Source organism: Thalassophryne amazonica, chromosome 15 (assembly GCF_902500255.1).
Source record: "Thalassophryne amazonica chromosome 15, fThaAma1.1, whole genome shotgun sequence".
In the NCBI taxonomy this organism is placed as follows: Eukaryota; Metazoa; Chordata; class Actinopteri; order Batrachoidiformes; family Batrachoididae; genus Thalassophryne; species Thalassophryne amazonica.
Genome location: NC_047117.1, coordinates 44,388,693 through 44,407,395, shown reverse-complemented (window position 1 = coordinate 44,407,395; position 18,703 = coordinate 44,388,693). Strand labels below are relative to the sequence as shown.

The window sequence follows — 18,703 nt, the reverse complement described above, 5'->3', positions numbered from 1 at the left end:
TGTCTTTGCCTGACAGACAAAATTAAAAGTGTAATAGTTCACGATATGTATCGCTGATGTTTATCCTCTCCTCCAGCACCCGTTTGCTCTTCTGCTGGTGACAAAGATTGGGCTGGTCATTTCTCTTCTTTGCCTCCTGCTGTGCATCCTGACCTTCAAGTTCTGCCGCTCTATTCAAGGCACTCGCACCACCATCCACCTGCACCTGTGTGTCTGCCTTTTCATGGCCGACCTCATTTTCCTTGCTGGCATTTCACAAACTAAACCTGTGGTACGTACATACATTGACATTAAACTGGTGAAATTATTATTTGAAATATAATGCAATGCTAAAATACCCTTGGCCATATGAGCATTGTCTTCTTTATTAATTAAGATCCTATTGTCTTATGTACAATTTGTACATGTTCAATAAAGCCACTCTATCGATCAATCATTCAATCATAAACAATATTTACGTTTTAACTGTGTCTGCAGATGGACGTGCGTGTATGTGTACATGAGCTTTTTACAAGAGCGGAAGTTAGCTTTGAGTTAGCTTTGAGTTAGCGTGCATGCTAATGTTCACGAAAGGTCTTGTAAATCACTCTAGAGGTGTTTTCAGGTTACAAAAACATTTTCAATTTTAGAACTGTCTATTTCTTGCTAGTTTTTACATAATATATGAAAAAGGTGTTATATTTAGCCAAAAAAAGTTAGCAGCTAGTGACACCAGGAAGTGGCATCCAACAGATCATACCATAAAAATAGGAACAGAATGTGACTTTTTAACCTCTTAAAATACCTCATAAAATATGGCAAGGTCAGCCATCTTTGAACTTGTCCCAAGATTGTTCCCTGTGAATTTGAAAACTCTTGCAGTAATAGGACTGGACTTATGCTGAGCACAGACAGACAGATGGATGGACACAAAGCCTTCGCAATACCCGATGGCCATATTTGATGGCCTCGGGTAAAAATCAAGTGGCTTTATTAAAATGTTTGCAAAGTTGTGCTGTACAGTTTCACAACTACTTCTGTTTCCATGTTTCCAAGTCCAAGCAATAACTGAACTGAAATAACATCAGAGTGTCTCTGCAAATCAGAATCAGAATGAGAATTGAATTTATTGCCAAGTAAGTTCACACATACGATGAATTTGATCTGGTGTTATTGGTACATAAACAATAAGAAAAGAATAACACTTCTATAAGAAGTAAAAAGAGTCAAACAAAATTATATTACCTGTTAAATAAATAAAATGGAATGGAATGGGACAGTGCATAAACAGGTGATTGGAGTACAGATGTACAGTACCATTCAGTGCAGGTATGACCAATCTTGTACTTTATGGTAGTGGGGCAGGAGGCAGAGTAAATGGGGGTCTCTAGTGTTGTTTATGAGTCCAGCTGCGGATGGGAAAAAAGCTGTTTTTGTGTCTTGAGATTTTGCTCCTGATGGACCTCAGCCTCCTGCCAGAGGGGAGGGTGAGCTCACTGGGTGTGTTTGTCCCTCGCCAGAGTTGCATTCCAGCTCTGTTCCTGCATTCATAGTCCTGCTTGCCTCACTGTGTGTACCTGAACTCCAGCCTGTTGCCTCGACCACACCGACTGCCTTATGATTTTTGTACTGCTGCTTTTTCTGGACTGAACACGGTTTGAAAAAAATAAATGGTCGGGCTTTTAATCACAGAAATGACTCTGGTCCCACTTTCCTCGAATCAGCGAGTGTCAGTGCTGAACTTTAATTTGTGCCTCTGTTACTGTGCACATCCAGACTGCTCGGGATTTTTAATGGAAATGCATTGCGATTGGACGGGAGATTTTATCCAATGTGAGTGAAAATCCGTTGTACAAAATCTGTTATATACGGTGTTTATTACCAGGGGTGCACATAACTGGTAGTCTCATGCTCGTGTGCGCTAAAAATCATTGAACACAGCAGACAGCACACAGAAGGAAACAGGTTTCCTGCATTCTGTCATTGCTTTCCTCCAATGAAGTGCTTCCCTTGTGTCTTCTGCCGCACATCATTTATTTTTAGTACGCACAAGCACACTGAGTACCAGTAATGTGCATGCCTGTTTATTACATGGAAAACAATACAAAAACAACTGGGACTTTTTTGTCCGGTGTCTCTGAATATCTTGTTTATATGATGACGGTTTAGGTGAGTTTTACTGTACATGGGACTGAACAATAAATTTACCTCGCAAAGCTTTGACGATAAAGTCGGCTTCCATCCCACACAGCTGTCTTTATTTTCCCAAATTTTTCTTCTGTTCGGATTTGAAGGGAATCTGTACATCTTGAAGCCCTTGCTGTGTCTATTTGTGCATCCAAATGCACAACAATAGAATAGAATAGCTGGATTTACATGCAGACACATTAACAGCAAACACTATTTTGAACCCAAGATGGCACCATGATTCACATGACCATTTTTTTTTTACTCGTTATGTTACCACTCTCTCAATTAAGGCACTCTAGACAGGACGTCAGTCTATCACAGGACCACAGACAAACAAACTCATTCATACAACATAACCTTTGTTATGGTTAGGTTAAGGTTAGTCCTTACTGGCGTAAAGTGCCTTGATTCGACTTTCTTGTGATCTGGTACTATATAAATATAATTATAAGTGAATAGTATATTGATGTGTATGTCTGTGTGTCGACATGTAGTAGTGAATTTATATTTATGTAAATATGACTGATTAGAATTGTTGGACTTGTACTAGCAGGGGTGGGCGCTAATAAGCTTTGCTTCAGCCCACACCCTTTCGGATTCACTAGTTTTGTCTGTGTTTGTTTGTGGAATTGTTCATTTTTTTCTATTTGAATATTTTGTGTGCCGAATTAAAAAAAAACTTTGTCAAAAAAAACAAAAAAAAAAACCTGCATGTCTTTGAGAGCACGCGGAGGGAACCCAAACAGACACGGGGAGAACATGCAACTCCACACAGAAAAGCCACAAATGGGAATCGATCCCATGACCTCTTTGCTGTGAGGCAGCAGTGCTAACCACTGAGCTACTATGCTGCCGAAGTTGTCACTAGGTATAGGTAATACAAACTTACTGTGCCCATAAATGTCACACCAGAATTTAGTATTGAATGTGTTCATGAAATATTTCTTATGCGGTGATTTACGTCGGTTACTTCTGTGCTTCCTTTTAAGTGATTCATCTCCTCCTTCATGTTGTCATTTTGCCTCTCAGGGTGGCTGCAGGTTTGTTGCAGGGATGCTCCATTTCTTCTTTTTGGGAGTTTTCAGCTGGATGCTATTGGAAGGAGTGCAGCTGTATCGGATGGTGGTTCTGGTGTTCAACACCAGCACTCGGCCCCTGTACCTGTTCGCTGCAGGTTACGGGGCCCCTCTAATCATTGTGGTGATATCTGCCATCATCAGACCAGACGGATACGGTACTGATCAACAGTAAGTCAATGGGGAAAATGGATACAAGGGGTGTGTTTGATTACAGGAGAAAGGATATGGGTCTCAGCCCTTCTGTAAACATTTGTGTCATAGCGTTACATCAGTGTGCTCCACGGACCAGCTGCTTTCTTACTGACTTTAATAAAATGTGTTTCATTTCTTCCAGCTGTTGGCTGTCACTGGAACATGGAGTCATCTGGAGTTTCTTTGTTCCTGTGTGTCTAGTCATCATTCTCAACATCTTCTTTTTCATCATCACTGTTTGGAAACTTGCCCAGAAGTTTAGCAGCCTCAACCCAGACCTGTCCAAACTGCACAAAATTCGGTCAGTCTGTTTCAGCGTTAATCTTTCTGCATGTCTGCTCTGTGCAGACAGTTGTTCCACTGGTGATCAAGCAAGGTAAAGGTTTACTTGGATTAGACGGGGCGATGATAGAAACCACCCTCCTGTCTAACGGGGAGCTGGTGATGGGATTGTCTGTCCTCAGACCCTCTCTGTCTCATTTTGACTCCACTCAGCCCTGAACTAAAGGTTTGACCTGTCAAACTGGACTGTTTCATTCCTGTTGTTCAGGTCTGTGTGTCCAGGGGTTGACGTTGATTGACTTTCACATGCTAAGTGCCAGCAAACAAGACACTTTCATCAGTAAGATTTCTTAGAAAGTAATCTGTGGCTGCAGATTTCCTTCTTTGTCAAGTGATTGATTTTTTTCTTTCTGATCGATGTATTGCAACTGAAATCAAAAGCTAATGTTCTGTGACTGGAATCACATCATCCATTTGGCCAGATTTTGATAGGAAAATAATGACCTATATTGGGCCTGAGGCCCATGATTCTTCCTGCATACTGTAGGACGAAGTAGAGGGAAGTTTATGACTTCTTCTGGGCAGGACACCAGTCCATCGCTGGTAACCATTTACAGCTGGGTGGACTTGGACAATGCAGATGAAATGTCTTGTCCAAAGACATTTTAGCAATTGTTTAATTCCAGTCTACTGGGAAGCAGTCCGTAGGACCAGAGGTAAATGAAATGGTAAATATTTTGTATAACTCACAAAATAATATACCAAGAAAGATGGGGAATATTGCCAGAACCTTTTAAAGACAGTGAGTCGAACCCATGACTTCACAGACACTGAAAGGATGAGAAACTTACACCCAGGTACATAAGTAATTGGACAGTGACATAATTTTTTGTCATTTTGTCTCTGTACATCACAATAATAGAGTTGAAATAAACAAAAAAACATCAAGGTGTGTCATATTGCTCTAATTTCCATCAGATATAATATCAACCATTCAGTAATATGAACAGTATGTTACCATATGGGAAATCTGTCTGGAGAAGTCAATTCTCTAAAAAAAAAAAAAAAGAATGATCATGCTTCGTGCATGAGGGAAGCCACCAATACTCCCATGACAACTCCAAAGCAGTTACAGTCTTATTTGGCTGTCACTGGAGAAACTGTGTGTAGTGCAGCTTTTGTCTGTTACATCAGCAGTAATATCTCTTGATAGTGGCGTGACATACACAAGACATGAAATTCCAGCTATAGTTTGACAGAAGGTACTGGTAGACTCCTGCCTAAATCTGATCTTTTTCTTGTATAAAATCCATATGTGTACCTACCGCGTGCGGAGTAATCACGAGAGTCGGGAGTTTTCCCGGTGGACTGGTCCAACCTGGGGCCGTTGTGAGGGGGTGTTAATATATACATACATATATGACCACCACTGTTAGGCTACACAGCAAGACACTTGGGCTGCTGTATCTTAAAGAGAAGACATTAAGTGCTATAAATGTCTTACAATCACGAAAATTCACAAGAAATTAACTTAAGACTGCTTCTTTTGCAACGTTATCTTTTCCAAAGCCCGAGGTAGGGACATCCCATTACACGTTTAACACCCCTATGCATTCATTACAGTTAGTTCAGTCCAACCACAAGCCCTGTGCGCTCAGATGGGACTTGCGCTATGAAGGAAAAGATGGACAGAAAAAACCCAGGTGGAGCTGAAAAAGCTAGATTAACAAAAAGAAAAAGACACTGACTTGGCTGGGCAGACACTGTACGATATTTTCAATCATTGTACTTGGCTCCAGCTCAAACTGTGCGACAAAACCGCACGGTTTAAAAATTCAGAGCGCATGATTCATGTTCTCACACTGTACGACCCGATGCTCTGACGCGATCTGACTGCTCACATTGTACCTTCAAAAACCACACGTCGGGGTCGCGTTTCTTTTAAAAAAAATATATATATATTTCATGCCTATCAGCGCGCACAGTGAGTGAAATCAGGTGGGTGGAGATTGAGCGCATATGCGCGCGCGCGCACACACAGCAGACAACGTGATTCATGAGAAGACAAAAAAGAAAACAAACATTCATAACAAGTGTTGTTACTTACACTGTTGTATAAATAAACTATATTTCATACGGAGTCATACAGCTGTGCAAGGTGTAGCAACTTATTCCCTCATCTGTCGTGAATCCTGTTGTCTGCTGTGTGTGTGTGCGCGTGCATATACGTTCAGTCTCCCCCCACCTGATTCCACTCACTGTGCGCGCTGATAGGCATGAACTTTAATATGATATTAGGTTATTGCGAGGGAACGCAATAAAAAAAAAAAAAAAACAAGACTTTACATGAGATCACTGTTTGCTCTCTCTGGTGTTTGCACACGCACAGTGCGCGACGTAATCAGCACGTAGACGCTTGTAGCGTTGCTTCAACAGCGCAGAACCCTCACGAGTCACGGCGGCCAACCAAAATATCAAACAGGGTTGATATTCATCCGACCATATGATTCCCCATCGGGAGGTGGTCGTGAGATGTTAAACGCAGCTCGTTACTCCATGTAGACCTGCACGATGCAGGACGCACGATTAAGGCTGAAACTCGGCGCGATCCAAAAAATTCTCGCAGGAGTGGAAAATTGGCTGAAAAAGGGCCAAAAATGGTGACTTAACAATACCGTGCTTGTTTTAACTAACTAGCTTTTGCTTTCTATTATAAGCCACCCAGTTTTCACAGTCAGCACATAAATGCTGGATTAAAATGCCACAGCAGAACTCTTATTATCGCTGTGCACTGGCGGTTTTTGGGCCGGTTGGATATTAAACTCCCGGGCTGAAAAATGTTCCCAGCACGCTCCTGATGTGTACCACTCTATCATGAAGCTGTGACAGGTCGTGCAACAGCCAAAAGATTTCACAGTTTCTCCGGTCTCACGTCCTTCATAATTGTCTGGGTGTCTTGTGGCTTCCCTCACTAGCTCCTTCTTTGCCTGCTCCAGAAAGGTTTAACATACAGCACCATAATGTGTGAATTTGTTAATAAATAATAGGAAATGAAATCTAAGATGCATTCATTGACACGTAAATGTTCTTGTATCTATTCCGTGACTTCTCTAAAAACTGACTGTAAAAGTGATGATTTATATGAAGAATAATTCTTGTATTTAGTTTGTCCAATTACTTATGGCCTCTATAAATGCTTGTAATTCCTAAATGGTTAATGTTGTCTTTTTGTTAAACCCCTTGAGTTAAAGCTGAAAGCTGACACGAGTGTAAAGAGGCAAAATTACAAAAATTGTGTCACTGTCCAAACATTTTACCTGACTGTAGTAGCTGCTTTCATTTTTTCACATTTTGAAGTAGTTTTTTGTTTGGTTTTTTTTTTTTTTTTTTGGCTGAATGTGTTGCTTCTTTTCTCGTGCAGAGCATTCACAGTGACAGCTGTAGCCCAGATGTGCATACTGGGTTTGATGTGGGTGTTTGGCGCCTTCCTGTTCCGAGAAGGTGCCACAGTAGCTGCATATATCTTCACTATCCTCAACAGCCTACAGGGGGCGATGGTCTTCATAATGCACTGCCTCCTGTCTAAGCAGGTAGAATCACTGGCTGCATGCCCTTATTCGCCCTATTGAGATATCCCATAGTCCCTTGCGCGTCAGAGAGTCACTGTAGTCAAAACAACATTGAGAAACCACATGATGACAATAGTAAATGAACATTATACGTCTGTAAACCCAGATAATATATTCACCAGAGTTTTAGGGACAATATACAAAGAGTTTTATGTTGTGATGTTAATGCTGTTGTCCGTGTGCAGCGGTTAAAGTGCAGCCTGATCAGAGCACCTTAGTGCATTTCTCAGTGTTACTGACATCTCGCAGAACGACAAACTCTCCGAAGTTTTGCGAGATGTTGTTGGATTTGAAACCTCAATACGGTGGATGAAGTTAAATTTGTCTTATTAATACCTGCAAATGCACAGAGGGTGATCTACAAATAGTCCTTGATTTGCACACGTTTTCTGTTCCACAAACACAAATTTGCAAATGCCTTTTTTTTTTTTACAAATGAAAAATGACAAATTACATATTTACAAATACACATTTATTTGTAAAAACCAACATACAACTTACACATTGAAAATTTGTGTTTGTGGATCACAAAACAAGGACTGTGCAAATCAAGGACTATTTGTAGATCATCCTCTGTGCATTTGCAGGTATTAATGAGACAAATTTAACTCCATACCATGCCGCTCATAGACATTCATTTGAATGTAATAAAAAATGTTCAGTAAGAAAACACGGAGCAGCTCATGTAATGATGATGATGTGTTGCTGCCCACTGCAGGTGAGAGACGAGTACATGCATTTCTTGCCTTGCATCTGCACACAGCAGAAGAAGAGATTGTCAGACTTCAGCAGCAGCAATCCTTCCAGCAGTCAGTCACAAGTAAGCATGCATACAAAAATATTACAAACAAAATTTACATTTTAAAATTACAAAAAAAAAAGACACACGTCAGCTTTTACTGAACTTGTGTTTGTGTTTATTTAGGGTTCTGGAAGTGGGCGTCAAAATGGAGAATCTAAAACATGAAGACCAATGTTTCTAGTTTCACCAAACTTCCACATTTTTAGGTTGTGTAGACTAAAATAATTCAGATGTTAAAAAACTATATCTCTTGAGCTAAAAATCAAAGTATTATTTCAGTTAAAAGTCACTGAATCATCCAGCGTACATCAGGACTTTGTTCTACTGTCTGTTTTCACTTTCTGCCGAATTTAATGGGGCGGGTGGGGGGCGTCATGCTTTTTGTTTTTCAACTTAACTTTTTTTTTTCAACTATCAAATGTCTAAACATATTCCCAGTAAACAGTGTTAGCAGCATGCTTTATATGTTTAGTCATAATGTCTCATTTACCTTATTTCATTTTTCTTCACTGATCAAACACAACACTGTAAAACCAGTTCTCCCCCCCCCCCCAAAAAAAAGTTGAAATGTTTCATTTTTTAAAAGTAAATTTAAACTTAGATATTCAAATTAAGCTTCTGCACCACAAATGTGAGATAACCTGTCTTTGTTTTCCATAAAAACTTTGCCTGTGACATAGAACACGTACACTTTGTGGTTGATTGACAGCAGGGATTTTAGCAGGGATTTCTGTCAGATGTCTTTTAAATAATCCAGCTAATTTCTGCTGATACAGACTAAATTTTTTTATTTTCTGACGTAATCATACCGATAAGTTACAGTTGAGACATTTATCCGAGATTGTCATTTCACTGAGAACATATCATAACTGTATTATAAGCTGTATTTCTTTTGTGACGTCTTTATATGCTATTTATTTACAAAATTCCATCTATGAAGCCTGGATTAAGTGGGCCACAATCAAATATGTGATTCTCTCTGTCTTTAAAGCGGGACTGAAGAGTTTGTGCTGTATTTTACAAAGTTGGGACAAAGAAATAGTCAAGTCATCTTGGAGTCTTGGTACTGCAAGTCCCACGTTAAGTCCTACCCATATCAAGTCACGCATGAAGTCCCACATGAGGTATAGTGTCAAGTCCAGTCATGGAACTGTATTTAAGAACTAGAGAGTGCAGTAGCGCTGAGCCACGTGCCGACAAGGAGGCGTGATCGCCATTTTAATTCTGAGCAAGTTAGTGATTTTGCATGCATAGAAGTTCACTTAGTCTTGTCAAGAAACAGGTGGAATACTCGTATACCGGAAAGCTGCGCATGTTGGCAAAGCCACAAATGGAGGAACAAGGGAGACAATATTTCCTTCCATAAGTAAGTGGTTTTGGTTATTCTTGTCACTTTGTCCGTGATATTTGGATGATAAACAGCTGTATGTCTCCTGCCATACCTGTGTCGCCCGATGACACGGACCATTAACTCTTCACTTATGTCTAGTTGATATTTTCCACTGCTAGACCAATGTCTAGTTTAAATACTTGTCATTAGTGATTAAAATTGTTCGACAAGAAGTTTAATACTTTCCTGACATAATTTAATGTAATTAAATTTTACTGGCTCGATATCCAGGTCAAAATGGCATTTTAACACATATTTTGCAAGTATTTTTCTAAGTGTGTTCAGTTGTGAATCTCCATTGAAAATGCATTAACATCCGGGTACTTCATCAATATTTTGCTCGGTTAGGAGACGTCATGTCGCTGTTCATGAAGGCACATTTTCTTTTAGTGTGCAGCATTGGGACTGTGCTCTCTAGTACTCATATACAGCTCCATGAGTCCAGCATTATGTTTGGCATCATGTCCTGGGTCAAATCCTACATGTGTTAAGTCACATGTCAAGTCCGTCATAGAGTCCGGTACTCAGTCCCACTTCATGTCCTGTATGAATTCCTAGAAGTAGTCTGGAATCAAGCCCCTTGATGCGTAACTTAGGACCCGACGTGTGACTTGCAGAGCAAAAACATGAGAATGAGTTGACTTTTGGTATTCTATATATTTATTTAAAATGTCACATGCTTCTTGGTTTATTAAATGTTGAGCATTTTGGGTACGATATTTGCAGTTTGTGTGAGGAAAATTTAATAATTGACAGGGGAGATAAATTACTCATGAAGGATCTCTTCACATTTGTACCATTTTAGTGTGAGCTCCTGCCTCTGCCCATACATCTTGTCTATTACTTACTTTATATTAAACAAAATAAGTGCAGTTTGGGACCACTTATGGCTGTCTTATACACAAATATTATTATTATTGGACAGGCTCTGTGTGATTTTGTCCAAACATAATTTCTTCTGCTTTTCACAATCAGTGTCACCTAGACGCTTACAGCTACTTCACTCAGAATCTGTTTATTGAAGAAAATTTAACTTGATCATGTTCTTAAAGCAGTTTGTTACAAAAACAAAACACATAGAACACAGAACGTCCGTCTTTATGAGCGTGTCTTATGGTTCATCTTATTGCACTTTCCCTTTCTGAAGATTATGCACAGACTCACTGATAGTTTATGGAATCTGATGGTTTACTTGACAGCTAGCTGAATAAGTAATCAAATTTGTAGACTAGTGAAGAACAGTTTGTTGTTTTAATGTATTACATATTCTTCAGTTCTTAAGTGTTGCAGCACTTTTTATGTGAACTACTTCTGTGTTGACCGTCAGCGCCTGTTATTTGTGCATTTCAAAAATGTATTTTCATGCAAAAAGCTCTATGCATTTTGGAGTATTTTGTAATTGTAAGAATCTTATTAGCAAAATGTACATCTCTACTTTGAAGGTATTTGATGTCTTTTTCTACTTTTGCTGTTGTACACAATGTTGTTCGGTACTGTTTTCTTTAAAAAAAAAAGGTGCACAACAATTAAAAAAATAAAATAAAACTTCTAATTCATGTATGTTTAATTAATGATTTTCAAGATGTTTAAAAATTCCTATTTCCCATCGGAAATTTTGACATTATTTTGTAATACCTTAAAATTCTATGGGTCACATTTGTGGACACCTATGATTTTCAAACAGCAGTTTTTCTTGGTTGTAGGTGGTGACCTTCTTGGATCCACAACTGTGAAAGTGAGCCTAGGGCTCGAGTCCCCTGTCACTGATATGGTGGGATTATTTCAACACTGTTTGACTAAGTAACATCACTGTGATACAGTATAAAAGAGCCAGAAGTGTAAAACTCCAGCTTCAGAAAGTAAAAGTCCAGTCACATATTTGTTCCATCTTCCTAATAAATCAGCTGATTGTAATTAGTTCAGCTCTTAAGGAAGGTGGATGAGCTAATTATTGAGATCACCTGTTTTAGGTGCACAGGTAGAAGCAACACACGGGAGGGTTTTTACTTTCTGAAGCCAGAGTATTACACCTCAGAAAAGGGCCATATACAGGTCAGTCCAAACATATCTGGCCACTTGGTATTTCACACATTTTAATTTGTCTTTGCCATTTCAAAGACAAAACATACAAAATTACAAAAATAAAAAAAATACATAAAAATTTCCAAAATCATCATCCTTAAACTCAAACTCAAAGCAAATCTGTTGTGAAAAGTGTAGGAACACGGACCCACAACAGGGAGCGCAAATGAACGGACAATGGAATAAGCCAAATATAACAATTTAATGTTGTGAATGTGCACAACAGAGCAACAGACAACACAATTGAGATCACCAGTCAAATAAGTTACGGTGGTGTGTGAGCAGGCTTGAGGATAGGAGACGCCCGTCCAGAAAAGAGCCGGATCCCACACGCCTTCCACTCCACCGGACCTGAAGCAATCATGGAGCCGCCAAGCACTGGGTCCCCAGGTGGCCACTGCCTCCGGCTGTCAGATCGGGTACTGCTGGCAGAAAGAACAGACAGGTGATGGTGGGTGTATGAACACCCAGCAAACAGTTCAACACGAAGGTGAAAGCACCTCCACCTTTCAATCACGGAGTTTGTACAGATCCTGCAGTAACAACAGTCTGCAAACTCAGAATACTGTCAGTACGTACAGAAGTAAAAACGTTACTACTGTATGTGATCAAAGGCTGAGACGTTTACTTAACGGTAGACGATTTCTCAGCAGTGAGGTGAAGATGCTGCCCGGCTCTTATGGAGGTGTGGATGATGATGATGAGTGACAGCTGGTGTTGTAGATGAGTGACAGCTGCCACTCCCAGTGCTCCGGCGCCCTCACGTGCCTGAAGCCCGCACTTCAGGCAGGATGCCCTCTGGTGGTGGGCCAGCAGTACCTCCTCTTCAGCGGCCCACACAACACAAATCACTATAACTTGATATAAATTTATTAAAAATATAAAAGCCCATTTGGTATCATACCTGTAAATAATCATTTTAGTGCCAGTTTATTCAGACAAGTCAGGGGATGGATACATGAACATTTCCAAGTCACTGAATATGTCTTGGACTTTATTTACATCGGTTATGAAGAAATACAAACAGTATGGCATGCTGTGGTAAATCTCTGTGGAGTAGACAGTTCTCAAAAACAGTGACTGTGCAAGAAGAAGAGTCAGGAAAGCCACCAAGACACCCAGACATCCCGTAAGACGTTATAGGCTTCTGTGGCTGTGATTGGAGAAATTGTGCACAGTGCATGTTCATGAGTTTGAGTTTAAGGACGATAGGTTTAGTGGCCAATATACCAAGTGGCCAAGTACGTTTGGACTGAACTGTATTTGTAACATATGTCTGTGATTTAAGAGAGTCACTCAGCCACTCAGTTTTATATGCCATTCCAATTCACATTATTTTATTTATATAGGTCCAAATTTCCCTTTGGTGTTAAAAGTTGGAAATAAGCAAAATGTTGATAAACCTTGGATTACTAAAGACTGCAAAATGCATGTAAAAAGAAAAAAAAATTCTGTATAAGCAGTTTTTAAAGCTAACTAACTAACATTATGTGACCTTGTAAAAGGCAGTATTGTGGTGATTTATTGGAAAAAATAAAACAAACATTAAGGGTACTTGGAACTTTTAAATGAAACCATAAAAAAGAAAAAAAAAAGGTGTTAAGGAATATCCTGCCTTTTTTACACAAATACTGATACAGTTAAGGAAAATAAAGCTATAATCACACAGATCACTTTAATAATTACTTTGTTAATGTCGGTAAAAAAATAGCAAATCCAATTGTAGCTTCTAAAATGTGCTCTTTGGATTACAGCAAAACAATAAAACTCAGGATTCAATGTTCATTAAAGAAACTGATGAATACGAAATAATTGACATTGTTCATAAACACAAGGGGAAAAAAATCAACTGATCCATGCAGGGAGCTGAATGCTAAATGTAGGAGGGGATGTATTGGTTGCGGGCTGTGATGGAATTCAGCCCCAGAAATCTATACACGGGTTCAACGTACCGTCCTTCTTCCCCCAAAAAAGAAGCCGGCCCGCAGCGGTGACAATGAGGGTTGTATCAACCCAGTGGCCAGAGAGTCCCAGATATAAAACTCCATTGATTCCCTCTCCGGATGCGAGAGATTGTGTAAGCGACTCAGTGGAAAAGTCACGCCCGGGAGCAAATCAATGGCGCAGTTAAATGTGTGAGGGGGAAATGACAGAGCCAGGTCCTCACTAAACACCTCCACTAAGTCCTGATAGCACTCAGGGACTAATGAGAGGTCAGGGGTGAGTTAGCTGGCTCCCTGACACTGACGCTGGGCTGTGGCAGGCTTGCTCCACTGAGTGACTGCCCCAGTTGGCCAATCTATTTGGGGATTGTATGTATGACCCAGGGGGGGCCCTAAGACCAACTAGGAGGTAGACGAAAACACAATGGTTTCCTTGTGATTTCCTGACAACACTAATGTCACCAGCTCTGTGACATTAGTTATGGTTAGGGTGACATAACCCTAACCCTAACCTAGTCAACCGAGTGATGGTTCAATGACAATACAGTGATCTAAGAAGTTACCCTCAGCCCTGGTGTCAATAAATGTGGGAGCTGAAATTGACTGGTGGTGGAATTTGGGTGTGTTCTGGGTGGTCACCCGTGAATTTTAACTGGCTCACCCATAGCCCAGGCCTACAGGCAAGCATGGGTTCTTTGGCCACACCGGTTGTTGAAGACATGCCCCTTAACACTAGAATACGCACTCCCTGGTGTCTCACCTAAGGGGTCAATTTTGCCCTGCTGAGCTGCTAAAGCTCATCTGCAGGGTAAGCTATGGAGCCGAGGAAAGTGTTCTCAGTGGAGCTGGAAGAAGGACCTGGTTCGAGTCATGGAGGGATCTGGATGGAAGTGACGTAATCAACCCTTCGGCATTTCTCCTACTGCCTCTGCCACAACTGATTGTTAATTCTGGTAACTAAGGCTGCTTGCCAAGGAATACTCCCTGTGAGCTGAGGACTTGGAGGAGATGGTCTGCTCCTGTTGGATCCATAATGTTGGCCAGTAACTCGTGTTATGGTTAGAACCCAAACAGACTTGAAAAGGACCGAAAACGCGGAACACTGAAGTAGAAGAAAAGCCAAAATACAATTTATTGGATGGATAACTGGATGCAGACTGAATTTTGAAATGTGTAAGGAGGCCTGGAGACCAGAGACACAGACTGGACCAAAACCGATGATGAGATGAGACTGGGAACTCCAGCCAGGTGGAATCAGAGCTGGAGTATTGGAACCAGAAGAGTCCAGGATGGAAGACGGGACTGGAAACCAGAGCAAGGGGACAAAGCAGATGGTGATGCTGGAGACTGCAGCCAGGTGGCTAGCCACGGATCTGACGGAGAGCAGGATCACTGGAGAGGAGTAAGAGCATAGATAAATTGCACTGGAGCACACAAAGAGCACAGCAGTTTGCGTAGGAATGCACAAAACTCTATTGTGAAGCCAGATACCACACAGCAAAAACTGATTTACTGACTATGGTGGAAGTGTTGAACTGAGGTTTAAATACAGCTGCAGGTGATGAGCCACAGGTGAGGTGATCAGCTCTGTGGCACGCCACCTGGAAACACACAGGAAGGGAAGGGGAAGACAGGAGAGAGGCAGCCACTAAGACACACACATAACACATATTTTAATTTTAGATTTATTTGATCTTCTCTAGGAACCATCACCTTATTGTGGTGGAGAGGTTTGTGTGCCACTATGAACCTGAGAGCTGTGTTGCCAAGAGCCTTTGTTCTCCTGGTGGGGTCTCCCATGTCAAATTGGTCTCAGGTGAGGGGCCAGACTACAAATGGTTCACAATGACTCCATGAAAAAAAACGAGGAAGTGGAAATGTGACCCAGCCCGAAGGAAGCCCTGGGCCCCCGTCTGGAGTGAGGCCTTGCTGTAGGGCCCATCAGCAAGTGTCTGGTGGCTGGGCTTGCCACAGAGCCCAGTTGAGCACAGCCTTAAAAGGCAATGTGGACCTCTCCACCCTATGGGCTCACCACTCGCAGGAGGAACCGCTCGGGTCGGGTACACTGTCCCATGAGTGGCAGTGAAAGTTGAGGGCCTCAATGGACCAAACTCGGGTGGCAAAGCTAGGTCTGGGGGCGTGGAACATCACCTCACAGTGGGGGAAAGAGCCAGAGCTTGTGCAAGAGGTGGAGCCACTACCAGCAAGATCTGGTCGGCCTTGCCTCCAAGCACAGCCTCAGCTGTGGAACCACTCTTGTTGATAAGGTTTGAACCTTATTCTTCTCTGGAGTTGCCCAGGCTGTGGGTGTCCAGGCGGGTGTGGTTGTGGATACTCACAAGTCCGGTGTGGGAGAAGTTCAGAGTAACCATGGAGAAGGACTTTCAGTTGGCACCAAAGTGCTTCTGGTGGACTGTGAGGCACCTCAGGAGAAAGGAAAAATAGGGAATTGTCCAAGTTGTCTACAGTAAGGATGGGACTCTGTTGACCTCTAACTGAGGAGGTAATTGGGCACTGGAAGGAACACTTTGAGGAACTCCTGCATCAAACTGGAGCACCCTCTGTAGTAGGGGCAGAGCTGGAAACTGATGGGGGATCATCATCAATTTCCCCGGTGGAAGTCACTGAGGTAGTCAAACAACTACGCAGTGGCAAAGCCCCAGGGCTTGATGAGATCTGTCCAGAAATGCCAAAGGCTCTGTTTGTGGTGTGACTGTCTTGGATGAGACGTCTTTTCAACATTGTGTTGAAGTCTGGGACACAGCCTAAGGAATGACAAACTAGGGTGGTGATCCCTAGTTGGTGGTGGTGGGGACGACGACCAGAGAGTGTGTGCCAATTAGGGCCATTATACTACTCAACCTCCCTGGTAAAGTCTCCTCCAGGGTGCTGGAAAGGATACTCAACTCAACACAACCTTTATTTCTAAAGCATGTTTAAAATGACAGCAGTTGACCACAGTGCAGTACATAATTAAAAAATGGGCACTAAGTTATCCCAAATTGTAAATAAATAAATTACAAATAACAATAAAATTACAACAGGCAATAAAACAAATAAGACAAAGTAAAATAAAGAGTAAAAAGTAGTAGGAAATAGAGATGTAATCGCTCATTTAGGAAAGGCCAGAGAAAAGTAATAGGTTTTTAAAGAGGATTTAAAAGTCTCAAGGGACAGGGATGATCTAATATTAAAGGGGAGACTATTCCAGAGCCTGGGGGCAGCCGCTGCAAAGGCTCTGTCACCTCTCATCTTTAATCTGGTTTTAGGCACCTCCACCAAGAGTTGGCCAGAAGACCTTAAGGCCCTGGTTGGGGTGTAAGGAAAAAGAAGCTCTGAAAGATAGACTGGGGCCAGGCCATTGAGGGCTTTAAAAACAATTAAAAGAAGCTTAAAATTGACACGGTAATGGACTGGAAGCCAGTGAAGAGTAGCCAAAGCCAGCATAATGTGGTCATACTTTTTCTTTCCCAAAAGAAGATGAGCAGCAACATTCTGAATAATCTGAATGTGGTTTAGAGAGGTCAGATCAAAGCCAACATACAGGGAGTTACAATAATCTAGTCTATTTGTGACAAAGGCATGGATAACCTCAAGGTCAATCCTAGAGAAATATGGCTTGGACTTGGCTATGAGATGGAGTTGGAAGAAACCTGTTCTAACAACACCTCTGATCTGCTTATCAAATTTAAAATGGCTGTCAAAAATCACCCCAAGGTTCCTCACACAGGAATTAATATTGGAACCCAGGGGACCCCGGACATCAACATAGGAGGCTGTGGATGTGCTCCTCCAAAACAGGATAACCTCCGTTTAGGTTCTCTGCAGTAAGTGGGACTTGTTTCTGGTGGAGGTTGGTCTCCGCCAGGGCTGCGCCTTGTCACCAATCCTATTGATAATATTCATGAATAGGATATCAAGGCATAGTTGGAGGGAGGAGGAGCTTCAGTTTGGTGGGCTTAGGATCTCCTCACTGCTTTTTGCAGATGATGTGTTCCTGTTGGCTTCATCTGCCTGTGACCTACAGCACCCACTGGATCAGTTCACAGCCAAGTGTGAAGCAGCTGGGATAAGGATCACCACCTCTAATTCTGAGGCGATGGTTCTAAGCAGGAAATCCATGGATTGCCTACTCTGGATAGGGAATGAGGTCTTGCCCCAAGTGAAGGAGTTCAAGTACCTCATGGTCTTGTTCATGAGTGAGGGGACAATGAAGCATGAGACTGGCTGGAGAATCGGCGCAGCAGGGATGGTATTGCATTCAGTCTGCCGTACTGTTGTGACAAAAAGGGAGTTGATCCAAAAGGTGAAACTCTCGATCTATTGGTCAATCTTCATTCTAACTGTCACCTATGGTCAGGAGGATTGGGTCATGACTGAAAGAAGTAGATTGCGAGTACAAGCAGCCAAAATGGGTTTCCTCAGGAGGGTGCTTGGTGTCTTCCTTAGCGATAAGGTGAGAAGCTCGGTCATCCACAAAGAGGTCAGAGTAGAGTCGCTGCTCCTTCGCATTGGGATGCTCCCTACGGAGGTATTCCAGACACGTCCATCTGGAAGGAGACCACGGGGAACACCCACGACTAGGTGGAGAGATTATATCTCCACACTGGTCTAGGAACGCCTCAGTATTCCACAGTCAGAGTTGACATTTGAGGTCCCTTGCTGGAACTGTTGACCCACGACCTGATACTAGATAAGCGGTTGAAGATAAGTGAGTGAATGATTTACTTGATGGGTTGTGGCCTTTTGAGGTGCCAGAAATATCCAAAGTTCAGAAATATTGTCTATTGTCAATCAAGGAAGTGTCGATCCAGGAAGTGTTCAACATTTGACATTTCCTGTTTCACTGTGGATTCAAAATTTGGCACTTCCTGTTTGGGACGCAGTGTACCATGAGCGAGCTTCATGCTACTGTGCGTCGTTTCGCTTGTATAAAGTTGAACATGAAATATTTTTTATGACAAAAAATAACATCCAAACTCCAGTCACAAGCTTCTACCTTGTAAGTATTGATTCCATCAATCGTCTTTAGCTTCTCCTTGTTGCAAGCAAATGTTGCTTCATCCAAAGAATGTAGTGTGCGTGGGCCATTAAAACTGAGGTGTTCACAGTGCTTTGAACAGACGTTTTGAACA

At 41.7% G+C, this 18,703-nt stretch overlaps 1 protein-coding gene across 1 annotated transcript in view; it reads left to right on the top strand.

Annotated features, from left to right (window-relative positions):
* Positions 1–9,295, top strand: part of LOC117526584 (CD97 antigen-like) — a 93,562-nt gene extending 84,267 nt beyond the window's left edge. The window contains 6 exon segments of the mRNA XM_034188642.1: positions 77–271; positions 3,199–3,416; positions 3,583–3,741; positions 7,144–7,312; positions 8,070–8,171; positions 8,277–9,295. Coding sequence (XP_034044533.1) covers positions 77–271; positions 3,199–3,416; positions 3,583–3,741; positions 7,144–7,312; positions 8,070–8,171; positions 8,277–8,318 — 885 coding nt within the window. The 3' untranslated portion in view covers positions 8,319–9,295.
* The last annotated feature ends 9,408 nt before the right edge of the window (positions 9,296–18,703 follow it).